This window comes from Schistocerca nitens, chromosome 1, assembly GCF_023898315.1.
Source record: "Schistocerca nitens isolate TAMUIC-IGC-003100 chromosome 1, iqSchNite1.1, whole genome shotgun sequence".
Classification (NCBI taxonomy): Eukaryota; Metazoa; Arthropoda; class Insecta; order Orthoptera; family Acrididae; genus Schistocerca; species Schistocerca nitens.
The window spans coordinates 1,091,492,461-1,091,513,522 of record NC_064614.1 but is presented as its reverse complement, the minus strand read 5'-3'; the positions used below and the strand labels follow the sequence as shown (position 1 = coordinate 1,091,513,522).

General features: G+C 45.2%; 1 protein-coding gene across 3 annotated transcripts in view; it reads right to left on the bottom strand.

The window, feature by feature from the left end:
• Positions 1-21,062, bottom strand: part of LOC126198581 (helicase domino-like) — a 582,238-nt gene that overhangs the window by 97,467 nt on the left and 463,709 nt on the right. For all 3 annotated transcript variants that reach the window (XM_049935022.1, XM_049935040.1, XM_049935033.1), the window contains 2 exons: positions 19,357-19,700; positions 11,005-11,229 (listed from right to left, as the gene is read on the bottom strand). In XM_049935022.1, coding sequence (XP_049790979.1) covers positions 11,005-11,229; positions 19,357-19,700 — 569 coding nt within the window. The remainder of the gene's footprint in view (positions 1-11,004; positions 11,230-19,356; positions 19,701-21,062) is intronic.

Sequence of the window (21,062 nt, the reverse complement as noted above, 5' to 3'; positions counted from 1 at the left end):
AGAGGCACCTTAATGTTGGCAACGCTCCGAAATAAATGAATATCTTACACCTATTATAGTCGAGGTAATAATATCATCAGTAGTGTTTGGTATCCAGCCGCTGCCAACATCGGCAAAGTTATCGAATCGTGCCAGATCATTAAGCACACGCCTATAGCCAGATCTTCGTGATGAATGCACAGTATGTTTCGCCAGCACACCCACTCACCCCCCACCTCTCGCCTGTCTGCACGTTGGGCTTCAGTAGAAATCTATAGCCATTAATTTATAACAAAATGGTTCAAATGGCTCTGAGCACTATGGGACTTAACATCTTAAGTCATCAGTCCCCTAGAACTTAGAACGAGTTAAACCTAACTAACCTAAGGACATCACACACATCCACGCCCGAGGCAGGATTCGAACCTGCGACCGTAGCAGTCGCGCAGTTCCGGACTGACGCGCCCTGAACCGCATGGCCACCGCGGCCGGCTTTATAAAAAACCACCCCTTAACAATCAAAGGTTATCGGACAAGTAAGATTACAGTAGACAAGTCCAGTGGCAGTCTGTCAAACAGTTTTCCAGATACGAGGGTCACTCCGAAAGAAATGCACACTATTTTTTTAATTCATCTTTTATTCTACATGTTTGAAAGTTTTACAGTTTGTAGATACATCCTTTAGGAACAATATTTTCATTTCCCCACATAATTTCCATCCCTCTCAACTGCCTTACGCCATCTTGGAACCAGCGCCTGTATACCCGCACGGTAAAATTCTGGAGCAACCTGTTGGAGCCACTGTTTGGCAGCGTGCACAAGGGAGTCATCATCTTCAAACCTTGTTCCACGAAGGGAGTCTTTCAGTTTTCCGGAGAGATGATAGTCACATGGAGCCGGGTCAGGACTGTAAGGTGGGTGTTTCAGTGTTGTCCATCCAAGTTTTATGATCGCTTCCATGGTTTTTTGACTGACATGTGGCCGTGCATTGTCGTGCAACAGCAAAACTTCCTGCTTTTGTCGATGTCGTCGAACACGACTCAGTCGAGCTTCAAGTTTCTTCAGTGTCGTCACATATGCATCAGCATTTATGGTGGTTCCACTTGGCATGATGTCCACAAGCAAGAGTCCTTCGGACTCGAAAAACACCATAACCATAAATTTTCCAGCAGAAGGTGTGGTTTTGAATTTTTTTTCCTTGGGTGAATTTGCTTGATGCCATTCCACTCATTGTCTCTTCGTCTCTGGTGAAAAATCCATGTTTCATCACTTGTCACAATTCTTCCAAGAAATTCATCTACACCATTCTCGTACTGTTCCAAAAGTTTGCTGTGCACCATCATTCTTGTTTCTTTGTGAGCCACCGTTAACATCCTGGGAACCCACCAGGCACAAACCTTTTTTAACGCCAACACTTTTAGTATTCTGCAAACACTTCCTTCCCCTATCCCAGTCCGCAGCTCGTGGTCGTGCGGTAGCGTTCTCGCTTCCCACGCCCGGGTTCCCGGGTTCGATTCCCGGCGGGGTCAGGGATTTTCTCTGCCTCGTGATGACTGGGTGTTATGTGATGTCCTTAGGTTAGTTACGTTTAAGTAGTTCTAAGTTCTAGGGGACTGATGACCATAGATGTTAAGTCCCATAGCGCTCAGAGCCATTTGAACCCCCCCCCCCCCCCCTATCACAACGCAGCGTGACAATTCGTTCACTGTGATGCGTCTGTCAGCAGTCACCAATTCGTTAACTCTCTTCACATTGTCTGGAGTGTGTGCAGTACGAGGCCTGGCGCTGCGAGGACAATCCTCAATATTGCCGTGCCCGAATTCATCATGTAACCTGCTTGCCCATCGACTAACTGTACTGCGATCGACAGCACCATCTCCATACACCTTTTTCAACCTCTTGTGAATGTTTCCCACTGTCTCGTTTTCACAGCACAGGAATTCTATGACAGCACGTTGCTTCTGACGAACGTCAAGTGTAGCAGCCATCTTGAAGACATGCTGTGACGGCGCCACTCACGGGAACAGGTTGAACTAAGTTTGAAAACAAGCGGGAAAGATGTATCTACACACCGTAAAACTTTCACACATGCACAATGAAAACTGTATTTTTACAAAAATAGTGTGCATTTCTTTTGGAGCGCCCTCGTGGAAGTGCAGCATCTTCAACAATGCATTAATTTTTACTGTTATAGTCGTTTCTCTCCTCCTGTGCCAACATAATGTCGGTTATTCACCCTCCATACAATGATATTTGCTTTCCTTTTGCTTCTTTTTGACAGAATCGGCCTGCCCCTCATTAACAAATGTCTACAATTTATCGTTTGCTAAATTGCTGAAAGTGCATCTAGAGCGTCTTGACGAACAGAACGATGAAAAGTAGTGAGCGTTTACAAATCTATTTACTGATTCATAATCAACAATAATTATCATTTTGCGCCATACAATTGTGCCCGTATCAATTCGTAACAATATCCTAGTAATTAGTCATAGTTTACAAAGTTGCGTTGGAAATAACTATTTACAGGGCAAAGGATGCTGCATATGCATTCTTCTTAGTATATTACAACTGATACAATTGCATTCGGGTTCAACTATTTGTACAAGAATGTAAATCGAATGGGCGGTAATCAATGCATCGTCAAAGAAAAACCTTTTGTCATCTGATGTGCTGTAGTAACCTTGGGATATTCACAGAGATGTTGATTCATCTACATGGGCCGCCCGTAAGTGCGTGAATTACTTCCATCCAATGAAATTCCTGAAATGCATTGATAACATCTGTTGTTAAGATGGCTACGGGAATTCACCTTCGAACAATTTATTTTAAAGCGCTTCCGATGGTAAGTATCGTAGTTCAATTTAATTAACAAGAAGCTATACGGTACTAAAATTAGTGCGTTTCTTTTTAAACTCCTTGCTAAAGGTATTCCAGGTAACAAAAGTTTTAATTTGTTGTTAGGCACTAAAAGCTACTCCACTACGTGAAGTTGTTTCGTCTACCCACATAAGAGAAGCTTGATAGGAAATGCTAGGGCGCTATAGTTTGTCTGTAAACTGAAAAGTGGTGGGGGAAGATGCCTTCACCAGCAGAATGCTACAGCTGCTGTATAGGACTACTAAGAGTTAATTTCCCCTCTAGCAGTGTAGAAAAGTGTGCAGAGATTTACGAGAGTACTTGTGTCAGTACTCTTAGAAATTCATGTCTCTATTTACTCAAATGTTAACACACTCTGACCCCACCAGGAGTGTATGGACATTGTGTTGCCAGTGATTCATAAGATGAGCTCAAATGGTTCAAATGGCTCTAAGCACTATGGGACTTAACATCTGAGGTCATCAGTCCCCTAGACTTGGAACGACCTAACCTAACTAACCTAAGGACATCACACACATCCATGCCCGAGGCAGGATTCGAACCTGCCACCGTAGCGGTCGCGCGGTTCCGGACTGTAGCGCCTAGAACCGCTCGGCCACCTTGGCCGGCCCACAGCACATAATCAGAGGATTGTTTTTGTGAATTCTTCCAACAATAAATACAAATTATTTCCGCGATGAAAAAAAAAATGAAAATAACGGGGTGATGGAGAAGGGTAAAGGTATAACTGAAATGGCAATCCCTGGTCTAGTAACGACTCAATGGAAAGTTATATCTGGTCTGATGAAACGTGTCATGTTCACTACCAAAAATGTTGACAGGGGGGAAAAGTTCATGTAGTCAAAAATTTTTGTACTGTGCTAGAGGGCAGTGTCATGAAAAACATACTAAAAATACTGTCTGGTGGCCTCTGAGTGTGTTGGTGGGAGAGGGGCATTTGAAGGTCACTATTTTGCCTCAACATCTCAAAAATCACAGCTTCTGGGAAATATATATTCCAGTACCAAATTAAACTACATTAAATTTCCTACGAAAAAAGGGTCCCATTCATTTTTTCTCTAGGACTAAAAATTTCAATGTTGCAGGTCATGGAAAACTCACAGATCATTAAAAATAGTGTTTTAAGGGTGCTTAGTGTTTAATTGATGCTTATTTTTAAACGAAGGGAGTTAAGGACAAATATTAAATGCGTGCATCATATCCTCATGCAGTAGAATTGTACACTCCTGGAAATTGAAATAAGAACACCGTGAATCCATTGTCCCAGGAAGGGGAAACTTTATTGACACATTCCTGGGGTCAGATACATCACATGATCACACTGACAGAACCACAGGCACATAGACACAGGCAACAGAGCATGCACAATGTCGGCACTAGTACAGTGTATATCCACCTTTCGCAGCAATGCAGGCTGCTATTCTCCCATGGAGACGATCGTAGAGATGCTGGATGTAGTCCTGTGGAACGGCTTGCCATGCCATTTCCACCTGGCGCCTCAGTTGGACCAGCGTTCGTGCTGGACGTGCAGACCGCGTGAGACGACGCTTCATCCAGTCCCAAACATGCTCAATGGGGGACAGATCCGGAGATCTTGCTGGCCAGGGTAGTTGACTTACACCTTCTAGAGCACGTTGGGTGGCACGGGATACATGCGGACGTGCATTGTCCTGTTGGAACAGCAAGTTCCCTTGCCGGTCTAGGAATGGTAGAACGATGGGTTCGATGACGGTTTGGATGTACCGTGCACTATTCAGTGTCCTCTCGACGATCACCAGTGGTGTACGGCCAGTGTAGGAGATCGCTCCCCACACCATGATGCCGGGTGTTGGCCCTGTGTGCCTCGGTCGTATGCAGTCCTGATTGTGGCGCTCACCTGCACGGCGCCAAACACGCATACGACCATCATTGGCACCAAGGCAGAAGCGACTCTCATCGCTGAAGACGACACGTCTCCATTCGTCCCTCCATTCACGCCTGTCGCGACACCACTGGAGGCGGGCTGCACGATGTTGGGGCGTGAGCGGAAGACGGCCTAACGGTGTGCGGGACCGTAGCCCAGCTTCATGGAGACGGTTGCGAATGGTTCTCGCCGATACCCCAGGAGCAACAGTGTCCCTAATTTGCTGGGAAGTGGCGGTGCGGTCCCCTACGGCACTGCGTAGGATCCTACGGTCTTGGCGTGCATCCGTGCGTCGCTGCGGTCCGGTCCCAGGTCGACGGGCACGTGCACCTTCCGCCGACCACTGGCGACAACATCGATGTACTGTGGAGACCTCACGCCCCACGTGTTGAGCAATTCGGCGGTACGTCCACTCGGCCTCCCGCATGCCCACTATACGCCCTCGCTCAAAGTCCGTTAACTGCACATACGGTTCACGTCCACGCTGTCGCGGCATGCTACCAGTGTTAAAGACTGCGATGGAGCTCCGTATGCCACGGCAAACTGGCTGACACTGACGGCGGCGGTGCACAAATGCTGCGCAGCTAGCGCCATTCGACGGCCAACACCGCGGTTCCTGGTGTGTCCGCTGTGCCGTGCGTGTGATCATTGCTTGTACAGCCCTCTCGCAGTGTCCGGAGCAAGTATGGTGGGTCTGACACACCGGTGTCAATGTGTTCTTTTTTCCATTTCCAGGAGTGTATTAAGGAATGGAGAATTGTATTAAGGAATAAATTATTTCCTGGTGGTATGGTGGCCCAGAGGGGGTGAGGGGGGTGGAATGGAAGAGTAGATGCGTGACAGAAAGGGCACCTGATTGTGATCATCCACTGTAGGTCCACAAATTGAAGAGCGAACAGGGAATACCCCACACCCTACCCTACTACATCGCAAAAGCCGTTCAGGATATTTCGCTATTATACTGACTCTTCCGCAGCTCATCTTAGTCGGCCGCTGTGACCGAGCGGTTCTAGGCGCTTCAGTCCGGAACCGCGCTGCTGCTACGGTCGCAGGTTCGAATCCTGCCTCGGGCATGGATGTGTGCGATGTCCTTAGGTTAGTTACGTTAAGTCGTTCTAAGTCTAGGAGACTGATGACCTCAGATGTTAAGTCCCATAGCGCTTACAGCCATTTGAACCATTTGAGCTCATCTTATGAATCACTGGCAACACAATGTCCATACACTCCTGGTGGGGTCAGAGTGTGTTAACATTTGAGTAATAGAGACATGAATTTCTAAGAGTACTAACACAAGACAGAGCTACGTAAATCTCTGCACACTTTTCTACACTGCTAGAGGGGAAATTAACTCTTAGTAGTCCTATACAGCAGCTGTAGCATTCTGCTGGGGAAGGCATCTTCCCCCACCACAAGTGCTTCACTTTTCAGTTTACAGACAAACTATAGGGCCCTAGCATTTCCTATCACGTTCTCTTATGTGGGTAGACGAAATAACTTCACATGATGGAGTTATTTTTAAATTATTAAGTGGGTGCTTGTTTGCAACTGAGTGAGCGTTTGTGTAAAATATATTCCTATAAACAGTGACTGAGAAGTGCTTAATTTGGAAGTGTGATTGTGTCAGTGACCTGAGTAGTGTTGGTGGGAAAGGGATTGGATTGGTAAATTTGACGTCTTGTAGCTGTCTGTCGTTGACAGCATGTTACAAAATTGTGTAACCACATTGTAGTCACCAATTTTACCACGGCCTAGCACAACTGCTTCGGTGCAGGTATCTCTCCAAACAGTTCAAGATTTTGTTATACAAAATCCTGGTCCAGCCTGTTGTTCTATATGGCTGTGAGACATGGAGTAGCCGGAAACAAGACTTCCATAAGCTCCTCGTTTTTGAGAGAAAAGTGCTTTGGAAGATCTTCAGTCCAGTTCTGGACACAAACACAGGGGAATGGAGGATCAAGAGCTTGAGGAACTACACCAGCAACCCAACATAGCAATGTCCACATCCGTAACGTAGCGGTAGCGTTACCGCCTACCACGCAGGGGGCTTGGGTTCGATTCCCGACAGGGGACTGGATGTTGTATGTCCATCATCATCATTTTCATCGTCATTGACTTGCGAATCTCCAAGTGGCGTCAACTAAAAAGGACTTGCAATACGGCGGTCCAACTCACCCGAATGGGGCCTCCAGACCAACAATGCCATACGATCATTTCCGTTTTCCAACATAGCAGGAACTGTCATAGCCAAAGGAATGCAGTGGGCCGGTCATGTGGCTCGGGTGGAAGATCACAGATGGCCTCGGAAGCACCTGGATTTCACACCTACAGGAAAGAGGCCCTCAGGGAGACCCAAGAAGCGTTGGAGGGATGGCCTCCATGAAGATTTAAACAAATCATCGATAGATGTGGACGGATGGCGGATAGCAGCAATGGAGGAGGAAACTTGTAGCAGCGTGCAGTCCACTGGGCCTGATCACGTAGTACAAGAAGAAGAACACTGTAGTCACATTATTGTGAATTAATGAATGACCAAGAAGTTGCTGCACTTCTCTCACCATTAACTATGTTACTAGTAGACTGCATAAATCTCTTCAATTCAGGAATTCCTGGCACTTGTAGTATGGGCTGCACTGAGTGGAGCCACTTACCATACCTCCAAAGTATATCTTTTAAGATGGGTGTCAGTATGCCTCATGGAATGGAAATGATCATGTTCAAATCCAGAACAGTAATCTGCTGTAATGCATTGCTTGATTTATGTTGAAATATCTACAACTATGTGAACTGCCTCCGCTGCACAGGGACTCAGTTTAAACTTCTGGGTCTTTACGGATGTTGGGAGTGCCGAGACTTTGATATTCCTCTTATTGTAAAACGTATTGCAGTCATTTATACTGGAAAAAATGAAACCGACATTGTCGAATAAATACTGATAGCATGTTACCCTTGGGACAGGCTCTTCAATGTGGTTGCTCCAGTTGTTTAGCTTCTTTGCATATCATCTCATTTAACAACTGCAAATAAATACTCACTTCATAAACTGAAAATAACTCCACTATATAATCACAAACTCAATGATGTTATTTTGTCTTCTCGCAAGAAAACGGGACAGAAAATGATATGGAGGTATACGTAGTCTATAAACTGAAAAGCTAGCACTGCTTACGGTGGGGAAGTTGCCTTTCGCAGAAGATGACTAAGAACTAATTGCACCTTTAGCAGTGCTTGTTTGTGTTAGTATTATAATTCTACTTAGCAACTCATATCTGTATTCAATGTAGTGTTAACACATGCTGTGGAAAATAAACACTCCCCCCCCCCCCTCCCCCTGGGAACGTTTGCACACTTCACTGCCAGTGATTCACAAGAAGAGCTGTGGAATTGTTGGCACAACTTTGTGAAACACCCTGCTGTTGATTTTTGTGATATAGTGAATAGAGAGAATAGGGATTTGCCTACTTGCTCTTCAATTTGAGGGAACTGCATGACCACAATCCAGCGATCTACTTCCTCACGTTTCTAACCCCCCCCCCCTCCTTCCACCCTGTTACATCCCCATACCACAATTTATCACTTAATAAAGTTATCTTGCATTTATTTATGGTACATACATTTAATATTTGTTCTTAATTCACTTCACTTAGCGATAAACATTAATTTCATACCATTAAAACTGTATTTTTAATAATCTGCTATTTTTCTATCCCTTACAATGCTGAAGCTATTAGTCCTACAGAAAAAAAATGAATGACACCTTTTTTGTAGAAAATCAAATGTAGTTTGTATTTTATTGTATGTTAACCGGGGACCTAGAAACGACAGAGAGGCTCCGTCCCCGCCGCAGCCGCAGTGGTCCACAACCCGATGACTACCGCAGTCCACTTCACCCCTCCGCCACCCCACACCGAACCCAGGGTTATTGTGCGGTTCGGCCCCCGGTGGACGTTTCACACCAGACGAGTGTAACCCCTATGTTTGCATGGTAGAGTAATTGTGGTGTACACGTACGTGGAGAACTTGTTTGCGCAGCAATCGCCGACATAGTGTAACTGAGGCGGAATAAGGGGAACCAGCCCGCATTCGCTGAGGCAGATGGAAAACCGCCTAAAAACCATCCATAGACTGGGCGGTTCACCGGACCTCGACAGAAATCCGCCGGGCGGATTCGTGCCGGGGACCAGGCACTCCTTCCCACCTCGGAAAGCCGTCCGTTAGACCGCACGGCCAGCCGGGCAGGCTAAATGTAGTTTACTTTTGCACTGGGAAACATTTTTGCTACAAGGTGCGCTTTACGATATATTTGATAAAAATATAAAAAAGTGACATTTAAACTCTCCCTCCCCCCACTCCCCCTACTCCATCCCCACGGTCACGCACGACCAGTCAGAATTTTTAGGATGTTGTTCATGGCACTTCACAGTACAAAAATTCGTCACTACAGTAATTTTTCCCTAAATTTTCCTTTATTGACTAGACTACTTGTCTGTATCAGAACATCATGCCTGCTAAATCCATAGCGAGATACACCGCAATTCATTTATCGCCTCTACACTTAAGTTCATAGCACATGCTACAGCCTTAACAACCTTTGCATCAGGATTGGTTTGTCAGTGTACACTTCTCACTATTTACAATGTAGGTGTCCGCATTCATCATGTTGATCTGGTTTGCCTGACCTAACAATGACAGATCAGTTTACCGTGCAATCAAGGACTCTTAAGTTCCCTTTTTCAACTGACAGTGTCATCCCACATATTTGGTTTCATAACTTTCGACTAAATCGTTTTGGGGCCAGGGTTCCCTGTCTCAAGGCAAACTACATCTTCCTTGTAACTTTGTGTCATAACAGAAACACAGCCAGCCACTTTCGCGACCGCTACGGTCGCAGGTTCGAATCCTGCCTCGGGCATGGATGTCTGTGATGTCCTTAGGTTAGTTAGGTTTAAGTAGTTCTAAGTTCTACTGGACTGATGACCCCAGATGTTAAGTCCCATAGTGCTCAGAGCCATTTGAACAGAAACACACTGTATAACAGCTAGTAACCGAAATGTACACAACACAGTTTTGTTATCATCGTGGTCTTAACTTCGAATACTGGTTTGATCAACTCTTCAAGCTAATTTATACTGTTAAAGTCCCTTCATCTTCGTACAACTATTGCGACCTGCATACGCTTGAAACTGCATACTACAGTAAAGCCCAGGTCTTCAACAATTTTTGCGTCCCCCGTCCCCATTCGCACATTTTTTTTTGCGTTACCTAAGCAACCATATGTTGATGCATCTGGATAGTCATCAATTTCTATTCCTCTGATTCAATTCAGTAGCTCTTCATAACTCATCCTACCTACCAGTCTTAATCTTCAGCATTCTTCTGTAGCAGGGCATTTCAAAACTTCCTGTTCTCTTCTTCCCCGTATTGTACATCGTCCACGTTCCACTTCCGTATACACCCCAGAAAAACACGAGTACTTTCAGAGGAGACTTCCTAATATTTAAATTTATTTCTCTCTTCTTGCTGTTGCAAGATGGCATATTATATCCTATTTACTTATGCCACTGTCAGTTAAAAAAAAATGTTGAAATGTGTGTGAATTTCTAAGGGACCAAACTGCTGAGATCATCGGTCCGTAGTCTTACACGCTAGTTAAACTAACTTATGCAAAAAACAACACACACACACACACACACACACACACACACACACACCCATGCCCGAGGGAGGACTCGAACCCCCGGCGGGAGGGGTCGCGCAGTCCGTGACATGGCGCCTCAAACCACGCGGCACTGTCAGTTAGTTTGCTCCCCAGACAACAAAAGTCGGCGCCTGTTTTCAGCTTCTCATGTACTAATCTAATTCCTTCAATATCACCTGATTTAATTTGATACATTCGATTATTCTTATTTTACTTTTTCTGGCGTACATCTTACAACCTAGTTTAAGGGCACTATTCATTAAATACAACTGCTCTTACAAGTCATTTGTCATATCTGCCACAATTACGATGTCACGGCCAAATATGACTCTTAATTTCAGTCGTACTGAAGCCAATATTCCTAGACTACACATCAGCCTGATACATCTAGCTTTAACCAACCGACACCCACCACCACTGTGATGTCAGAGAGGATCGCACCATCCCCTCGGTCTCGAAAGGAAGACAACAGCATCATCCTCATGGGTCACACTAGACCCTTCGCGAGGATGTTGGCGATGTGAGTAATTTCTGGAGACAGTGCACGCACCTGTATAGTGTCCGCCAGATGCGCCGTGTCGACACCTTGCAACAGCATGGTGTCGTTGACGGAGACGTGCTGGAACATGTCGTCCTGCAGCGAAGGTGAGAAGTATCCGGCATCGTCGGCGCCGGCGGATGTGGCATCGTACGCCAGATAGTTGCAGTTGCCACCCTCTTGGAACGTCAGTTGTAACGTCTGCCCCGGATCCGACGCAGCGCGCTTCACCGTCGCCTGTCGCAGAGTTAGTCACAATTCCAGTAAAGCACTAAGTTCAAGTGCCATTCACGAAGGCAGGAAGCTTAGGGCTTAACGTTTCGCAGGCAGCGTGGGCATGATGGACTTAGCTCTAACTTAAACGAGGCGTGTTTTTTAGGTAAGTACCGTTTTGAAATTAAAAAAAAGACGTGCTAAGATATCTCAATAATTTTATTTTTACATGAATGCCTGTACCTTAATCTACGCACTGACGCCATTACAGTCTGATTCTTCCTTGTTTACGTTGTGTACTGAGTGTTTAAGATGCCTCCGATAATCGTGAGTCCCACCGACTGTGAAGTACGGGCTGTTATAAGATTTCTTAGTGCTAAAGGTCTAAAAGCGATCGATATTCATCGTGAGATCTGTGCAGTTTACGGAGAAAACATTGTGAGTGATGGAATGGTAAGAAAGTGTGTGAGAGCATTTAAAGAGTAAACAGACGCTTTACGATTTCCTCCTTGCGGGATGACTTTCCTAATGTTTCTCGTAGTGTTTTGTATGACATTGTGACCCAGCACTTGAATTACCGAAAACTGTGCGCACGTTGGGTATCGAAAATGTTGACGGATGTGCACAAAGCCAAACGTTTAGACAGTGCATTGACTTACCTTGAGCGGTACCACAACGACGGTGATGATTTTTTAAAAATTGTTACGGGCGATGAAACATGGGTGGCCTACGTCACACCAGAATCAAAGCAACAGTCCATGGAAGTTGAGCAAGGGCATCGTTTTGGTGCAAGACAAACCCGTCCACATGTGACGAATCAGACCAAAGATCTCATCACATCTTTTCGACAGGAAACTCTAGATCATCCTCTGTACAGCCCCGATCTTGTGCCCAGTGACTACCATCTGTTCCTGCACTTGAAGGAACACCTGGGCGGTCAGCGTCTTCAAGACGATGACAAAGTCAAAACAGTGGTGATGCAGTGGTTAACAAGTCAGGCGGCAGACTTCTATGAGGAGGGTATTCATAAACTGGTACAACGTTATGACAAGTGCCTCAATATTGACGGAAATTATGTAGAAAAGTAGATTAAGGTACAGGCTTTCATGTAAAAATAAAATTATTGAGATATCTTAGCACGTCTTTTTTTAATTTCAAAACGGTACTTACTTAAAAAACACGCCTCGTACTTGGATAAGGATAGAGATGTTGAGAATTCGAAGTGCTACAAAGAGAGAACTTATATTCAATGTCCATGAAAGTAAACTTGTCCATTTGGGAAAAAAAAAGCAGAAACGCAAGCTCACAGGACAAAATATTAGTCACCTTAGAAAAGAGATCACTGGTCACTTTGGCGTGTTTTAAACGGTGTATAAATAGCACCAGGCGGTCATGTGACCCTCCATCACTAACTCAAATCATGGCAATTAAGTGGGGTTCATGTGTCAGTCGGCTGTATGGAGTCAATGCAGTGAGATGGGTCGATATGGTACAACGTCAGAAAGGAAGTACCGTGTTTGGACATGCACATGAAGATGCCGTCAGAGCAATTCCCCGATTTGTTGACTATCAAAACAGACTTTCCAACGGATCTACGGGAAACTGTGTATTAGTCGCATTGATATAACACAGCAAAAGAACAGTGGCCGTAAAAAAATCCTAACCGAAGGTACCAGAGAGGGGTGTCTTGCCTTATCAATAATAATCAGTTTCAAACCCGACAGGAGCTGATGCCGTCAACGGATACAGATCACCTTAACCAGTCGCACTAGACATGACGACAGTGTGTTCTGTCCTTGACCACCTAGACGTCCGACCTAACATACAAGGATTTCTACATGAAAGGTATTGTGTATGTGCCCCATCTGCCGAAAAATTTCAGAACTCAAAACGCGCCTTTCTAACGCGCTCGCGTCAGCCACTGAAGATATGCTTCAGTATGTATGGCGCGAAACTGATTCTCGCTTAGATGTTGCCCGTGTAACCAAGTGGAGAAACAGCTATAAAGCACCTCTGAACTATGTTATACATTACTCTTACCGATGTATTGCCATGCATTACATAGTTTTTTATATTTTGACTAAAGTTCAGTCTTGATCACACCAATTATGTTTCAATGATATAGGTAACCGGTTTCGGTTATTTTTACATAACCATCATCAGACCCATGGCTCCCTTAGGATGGTAGGCGGAGCTCTCCTCAGCTGCTACGAAGTCAACTGAGCAGCTGAGGAGATCTCCGCCTACCATCCTAAGTGAGCCATGGGTCTGATGATGGTTATGTAAAAATAACCGAAACCGGTTACCTATATCATTGAAACATAAATGGTGTGATCAAGACTGAACTTTAGTCAAAATATAATAATCTATTTATCACTGTATTCCAAAAATGTTTACCAAAATCATTACATAGTTGTTGCCACTTGTACCCACTACATTTATTTTGGATTTCCCTGTATAGCGCTAACCTTCGCCCTCCTCGCGAGAGCTTGTACAAGAAGATTTTCCTAAACGGGAACACAAACTGCAGGAAATGATCCCTCAGAGGAAAAGAAGCAAACAAAGTGGTAAAATGGACACACAGCCACAAGTGGGTACCAAGGGAAGTATGCTCAGTTGTAGGTGGAGTTAAAAGAACGTGACAAAGACTCTAGTAGCAGCATGAGGCAGGTGGCCTGCAAGAATAGGGTAAGGCAGACAAACGTGTGACACATTCTCCATAGCAAATGTCAGTATCCGTATCCGTGCATGCTTTATTATCTACGGACTTGGCTCTTGGTACCGGTTTTGTCACTGGTTGTCGCACAGGTCACCATGATGCTGGTGTTTTTTCGTCAATACTACTCACAGAAGAGGCTGCCGTTACGAGAAGCGATATCGTCAACCTTCATAACAGCAACCCGTGGGTTAAGAAGGATCCCCCTGATGCGATGACAGCGAACCATCAGCACCAGTTCAGCCTCAATATGTGAACAGGAATTACTGGCATCCTACCACAATGCCTCACAAACTAAACTAAAACTAAACTCCGTCCGAAGAGGCCTTGGAAGGCCCAACGGTACCGACCGGCCGCCGTGTCATCCTCAGCACACAGGCGTCACTGGATGCAGATATAGAGGGCTACAGGGGCATGTTGCCAGCACACCGCTCTCTCGGCCGTATGTCTGTTTACGAGACCGAAATCGCTACTTCTCAGTCAAGTAGCTCCTAAGTTTGCTTCACAAGGGCTGAGTGCAGCCCACTTGCCATCAGCGCTCGGCAGACCGGATGGTCACCCATCCAAGTGCTAGCCCAGCCCGACAGCGCTTAACTTCAGTGATTTGACGGGAAGCTGCGTTCCACTGCGGCAAGGCCTTTGGCACAATGCCGCACTTCCTGCGGGTGGTTCTACCTCCTCTGCTGCTTTGTCGGTATGGATGGTAATGTCGCTACCACACAATGGTGTTCCAAGTCAGTGTTCTCTTGAGTGTGGAGATAAAACATTAGTACAAGTAGAACATTCCTACTTTCGAGGTGTGTTCTCATCCGCGTTTTCAGTCACTGAAACTTAGGCTGCCAAAACTCTTGTATCTCCACCTCTTAGTAAGTGTACCTCCAAGGGAACGTATTTGCGGCCTATGCCCATATGATTGTTTTCTACTGCTTATCCTATCAAGCATGGTTTCCTGCAGTTTGCCACCATTTAGCAAACACTCTTTATAAGAAGGTATACTGATGGGTTGGCAGCTTTTTATGCTTGTTTTGCTTCTGCCAACGACAGCATAGTGATTTCAAAACCAAAAGAATGAGCCTAAACACCGGCGAGCATTTACGAGAGTGGTTTGATAAGTCTGGTAAAAAAAAATGATCGTTTTGTGAACAATTCGCTCTACTTCTCGACATGATCTCCTTTGAGAGGCATACACTTCATCCAGCGATCCTCCAGCTTTTTCAACCCATCAGAAAAATGGGTTCTTTCAACCTCCACAAAGTACTTGTTGGCTACAACTATCACTTCTTCACTTGATGAAAATTCGTTCCCAGAAAGCCAAAGCTTCAAGTTAGGGAACAGGAAGAGACGTGTGCGTGTGTGTGAATCTTAAGGGGAGCCGGAGGTGGTCAAATCCAAAAAAATACGATTTTTTTTGCTACCGAAAATTAATTGGGACATTCCTCTTTAATGTAAACTTTGAATTATTGTTCTACTCGCCCTAGAAGTGGAGTTACTACCATTTTCCCCCACGCCTGCAGAGGAAATGAGCGGCGGCTGAATGCATCTAACACCCTCTCGTGACTTCATGGCGAACTGCTTGGGATTTTCTCGGCCTGTTACGCATACAGCGCCTTATGTTACGCATACAGCGAGTGTGCAAGGGTTGGCTACATTGTTTTCTGTGACAAATATTACCCGTATTTCCTTACAGCTTACTCCTATTTTCCTCAGAATTTCGAACATCTTGCACCATTTAATATTGTTCTGGTTACGATGCCACGTTTTAGTAAACGTGTATATAAGAAGAGGAATAACGTAGGGAAAAGAAAATTAACACTAATACCAAGTTGCGGTACTACAATGAATAACAACGCGGAACATCGTCTCTTGCTGTTTACCGTTTCGAATTAGTGCAGTGTTGCGCCAGTTGTTGGTAGTATTATACTTCTTGTGTAAAGCGGGTAATATGCAGTATGTACAAGAATCAGGAGGGAACAATAAAAACAATTTTTCATGACTTAGCACAGCCAGAATTGTTACACAAATGTCTACACGGAAAGACGCAGAATCCTAATGAGAGCGTAAACAATTTGATTTGGAAAGTGATTCCTAAAAGGGTGTTTGTAAGCATAAAAACACTGCACTTTGGCATTTATGATGCAATAGCAACCCTCAACCAAGGGAACAGTGTGAAGTTCTGAAGGCATTAGGATTTACAGCTGGGGTGAACACTGTACGAGCACTAAGAAATATTGACAGAGAAAGGATAAGAGGAGCAGAAAGAAAAGAAAGGCATATGAAGTATGATGGAACAACAGGCCAGAAAAGAAGACAGAAGAGGAAGCTTTTGGAGGATCAAGAAGAAGACCCTGATAATCCATCCTATACTGCAGGAATGTATTGAGAAACTTTGATAGCCATTTCCCATAAATTAGAATTTTTAGAATGTAAGGAACATTTTCTCAAAATCCACTCAAGCTAGATAGATGAAATTTTTATACAGCACTCCTAGTGGTCAAACTTACATTGTAACACAGCCATTTGGCAATATGTTCAGTAGTTTCATTTCAGTTTAATTATAAAGCAATTATTTGTAAAAAAATGTGGGTCATTAATAAAAAAATAATTGGAAGGAAACTAGAAAAGATACTCCAAAATCCCTCTGTCATAACTGCAATACTAAACCACTCTATATGTAAAAAAAATTCAAATTTTTCTATTTGGTAGTTTATTCATAAATGTTCCTCAAACTTAGTGGTTTTAACATGGGCAGCATAGGCATCTCCGGCTCCCCTTAAGGGCGGCCTACGGCGAGGTTATCAGCGCCCTTACACTTATCCAAACAAAAGAATGTGGAGATTAACTAAAATTGTTGTACACTCATGCAACAGGAAGAAATCACACGGGGCTAAGTCTGGCGAATAGAGTGGATGAGGAACCAATTCAAAACCCAATTCATGCACTTTCCCCATTACTATCGCTGATGTACGGGATGGTACATTATCCTGATAAAAGAGCACTTTTTTGCTTGCCAAGCTTGGTCATTTTTCAGCCAACGCAAGTTTCAAACGATCCAACATCGAAGCAGAATAGGGTCCAGTTATGGTTCTACCTTTTCCCAAGTAATCGGTGAGGATTATTCCTTTGGAATTTCAAAAACAGTGGCCATCACCTTACCAGCTTACGAACTGACCTTTGCCTTCTTCGGTGCACTTTCACCAGCCTTTGTCCATTTCTTTTACTGCCGCTATTGACTCTGGTGCGTAATGATGGATCCAGGTTTCATCGACAGTCACAAACCGGCGAAAAAAAAAAAGTGTGGGGATTGCGATTAAACATCATCAGTCATAGTGTTGAAATGCTGCACCGATGGCTTTTGGTCGACTGTGAGCAATAGCGACACCCACTTCGCGCACAGCTTCTTCATGACTATTTCTCCGGCAGGATATTAAGACTTCCTCAGCTGAAATACCTGAAGTTTCAGAAATCTCATAAATTTTTATTCGGCGGTCTTTTATTACCGTATCATATGGATTTTGTGAATGGCTTCCTGTGTGGTGACCCCAATGGGACGGCCGACTGCGCTTCGTCTGCGGTGCTTTTCCGACACATTTAAATTCATGAATCCAAAAGTAAGTAGTCTTCAATGATCGTGCAAAGTCCGCGTAAACTTCATCTAATTCTGTTTTGATGTATGGGGCAGTCCAACCCTTCAAATGAAAATGTTTAAAAACAGCACGTAACTTGGTTTTGTCTATTTTCAATCATAGTCAATACAGTGACCAACTCAGACGGCTGTAAGCAATGAACTGTATTCTGTACATTGTTGAAATTATTTATATGATCCGTGGAATAATCAGACTTACCAACCATGAAGGCACAATAAAAATATTCCATTCTTTGATGGAAAATTAATATACACTACTGGCCATTAAAATTGCTACACCAAGAGAAATCACTACCCAGAACAACCACCTCTGGCGTAATAACGGCCTTGATACGCCTGGGCATTGAGTCAAACAGAGCTTGGATGGCGTGTACAGGTACAGCTGCCCATGCTGCTTCAACACGACACCACAGTTCATCAAGAGTAGTGACTGGCGTATTGCGACGAGCCAGTTGCTCGGCCACCATTGACCAGACGTTTTCAATTGGTAAGAGATCTGGAGAATGTGCTGGTCAGGGCAGCAGTCGAACATTTTCTGTATCCAGAAAGGCCCGTACAGGACCTGCAACATGCGGTCGTGCATTCTCCTCGGAAATGTAGGGTTTCGCAGGGATCGAATGAAGGGTGGAGCCACGGGTCGTAACACATCTGAAATGTAACGTCCACTGTTCAAAGTGCCGTCAATGCGAACAAGAGGTGACCGAGACGTGAAACCAATGGCACCTCATACCACCACGTCGTGTGATACGCCAGTATGGCGATGACGAATACACGCTTCCAATGTGCGTTCACCGAGATGTCGCCAAACACGGATGCAACCATCATGATGCTGTAAACGGAACCTGGATTCATCCGATAAAATGACGTTTTGCCATTCGTGCACCCAGGTTCGTCGTTGAGTGCACCTTCGCAGGCGCTCCTGGCTGTGATGCAGCGTCAAGGGTAACCGCAGCCGTGGTCACCGAGCTGATAGTCCATGCTGTTGCAAACGTCGTCGAACTGTTCGTGCGGATGGTTGTTGTCTTGCAAACGTCCCCATCTGTTGACTCAGGGATCGAGACGTGGCTGCACGATCCGTTACAGCCATGCGAATAAGATGCCTGTCATCTCGACTGCTAGTGATACGAGGCCGTTGGGATCCAGCACGGCGTTCCGTATTACCCTCCTGAACCTATATTCTGCTAACAGTCATTGGATCTCGACCAACGCGAGCAGCAATGTCGCGATACGATAAACCGCAATCGCGATAGGCTACAATCCGACCTTCATCAAAGTCGGAAACGTGATGGTACGCATTTCTCCTCCTTACACGAGGCATCAAAACAACGTTTCACCAGGCAACGCCGGTCAACTGCTGTTTGTGTATGAGAAATCGATTGGAAACTTTCCTCATGTCAGCACGTTGTAGGTGTCGCCACCAGCGACAACCGTGTGTAAATGCGCTGAAAAGCTAATCATTTGCATATCACAGCATCTTCTTCCTGTCTGTTAAATTCCGCGTCTGTAGCACGTCATCTTCGTGGTGTAGCAATTTTAATGGCCAGTAGTGTACTTATTAAATCACCCTCGTAATGTTAGCATGTTTCAACATTACTTTTTTGGCTATTATTAAATTTAGTGTGTAAACTGAACCTGGGAATGTTTAGACCGGACGTCGTAATTTAGCATCCAGAACACGACGCCTTTTTACGGCAGACACATGCGAGAAAACGTGTTAGAGGACGAACAGTTTAGTAAAATCCGTCACGTGTTCGCTATGAGAGTGCAGAAGGAAGATAGGTGGGCCACGTACCTTGGAGGTAGGGGTTCCGGACGACCGCCTCTGCAGCAGCAGTTCGGCCAGCGCGGCATTCTCCGCGTTGGCGTCATGCTGCTGGTGAAGCGTAACGAAGTGCTCGGAGTCGGAGTGCCGGCGGGACAGCTTGTCGGAGGCGGCGCTGGCGACCGGTGCGGGGGCGGCGGAGGCGGTAGACGGCTGCAGCGGCGGCGCCGGCACCGCGAACGACGCCGTCAGCTGCTTGGCCAGGTCGCCGCTGTCTTTAGCGCCGGCCGAGGGCGACGCGGCCGGAGAAGCCGCCGCCAGCTGTTGCTGCTGCGAACCGCTCATGGCCTCCGTCCCGGAACCCGCGCCGCTACCTGTACCGTGTCAACTATTGTGGCGACACCTGGAGAAGATGTCTCGAAGGAAAGGAATTGCCGTGGGATCACTGTTCTTAGCGTATACTGTATTCAAACCTTATGGATCACCTCGAAGGGAACGATCTATTGATACGTAATCAGCATGGTTTCAGAAAACATCGTTCTTGTGTAACGCAGCTAGCTCTTTACTCGCACGAAGTAATGGCCGCTATCGACAGGGGATCTCAAGTTGATTCCGTATTTCTAGATTTCCGGAAAGCCTTTGACACCGTTCCTCACAAGCGACTTCTAATCAAGCTGCCGGCCTATGAGGTATCGTCTCAGTTGTGCGACTGGATTCGTGATTTCCTGTTAGGAAGGTCGCTGTTCGTAGTGATAGACGGCAAGTCGTCGAGTAAAACTGAAGTGATATCAGGTGTTCCCCAGGGAAGCGTCCTGGGACCTCTGCTGTTCCTGATCTAGATAAATGACTTGGGTGACAATCGGAGCATTTCTCTTAGGTTGTTCGCAGATGATGCTGTAATTTACCGTCTAGTAAGGTCATCCGAAGACCAGTATCAGTTGCAAAGCGATTTAGAAAAGATTGCTGTATGGTGTGGCAGGTGGCAGTTTACGCTAAATAACGAAAAGTGTGAGGTGATCCACATGAGTTCCAAAAGAAATCCGTTGGAATTCCATTACTCGACAAATAGTACAATTCTCAAGGCTGTCAATTCAACTAGGTACTTGGGTGTAAAAATTACGAACAACTTCAGTTGGAAAGACCACATAGATAATATTGTGGGGAAGGCGAGCCAAAGGTTGCGTTTCATTGGCAGGACACTTAGAAGATGCAACAAGTCCACTAAAGAGACAGCTTACACTACGCTCGTTCGTCCTCTGTTAGAATATTGCTGCGCGGGGTGGGATCCTTACCAGGTGGGGTTGACGGAGGACATCGAAAGGGTGCAAAAAAGGGCAGCTCGTTTTGTATTATCACGTAATATGGGAGACAGGGTGGCAGATATGATACGCGAGTTGGAATGGAAGTCATTAAAGCAAAGACTTTTTCGTCGCGGCGAGATCTATTTACGAAATTTCAGTCACCAACTTTCTCTTCCGAATGCGAAAAATATTTTGTTGAGCCCAACCTACATAGGTAGGAATGATCATCAAAATAAAATAAGAGAAATCAGAGATCTAACAGAAAGGTTTAGGTGTTCGTTTTTTCCCGCGCGCTGTTCGGGAGTGGAATGGCAGGGAGATAGTATGATTGTGGTTCGATGAACCCTCAGCCAATCACTTAAATGTGAATTGCAGAGTAATGATGTAGATGTAGATGTAGGGGACCGAAGGCTCGTACGGTTACAAGGATTCCCA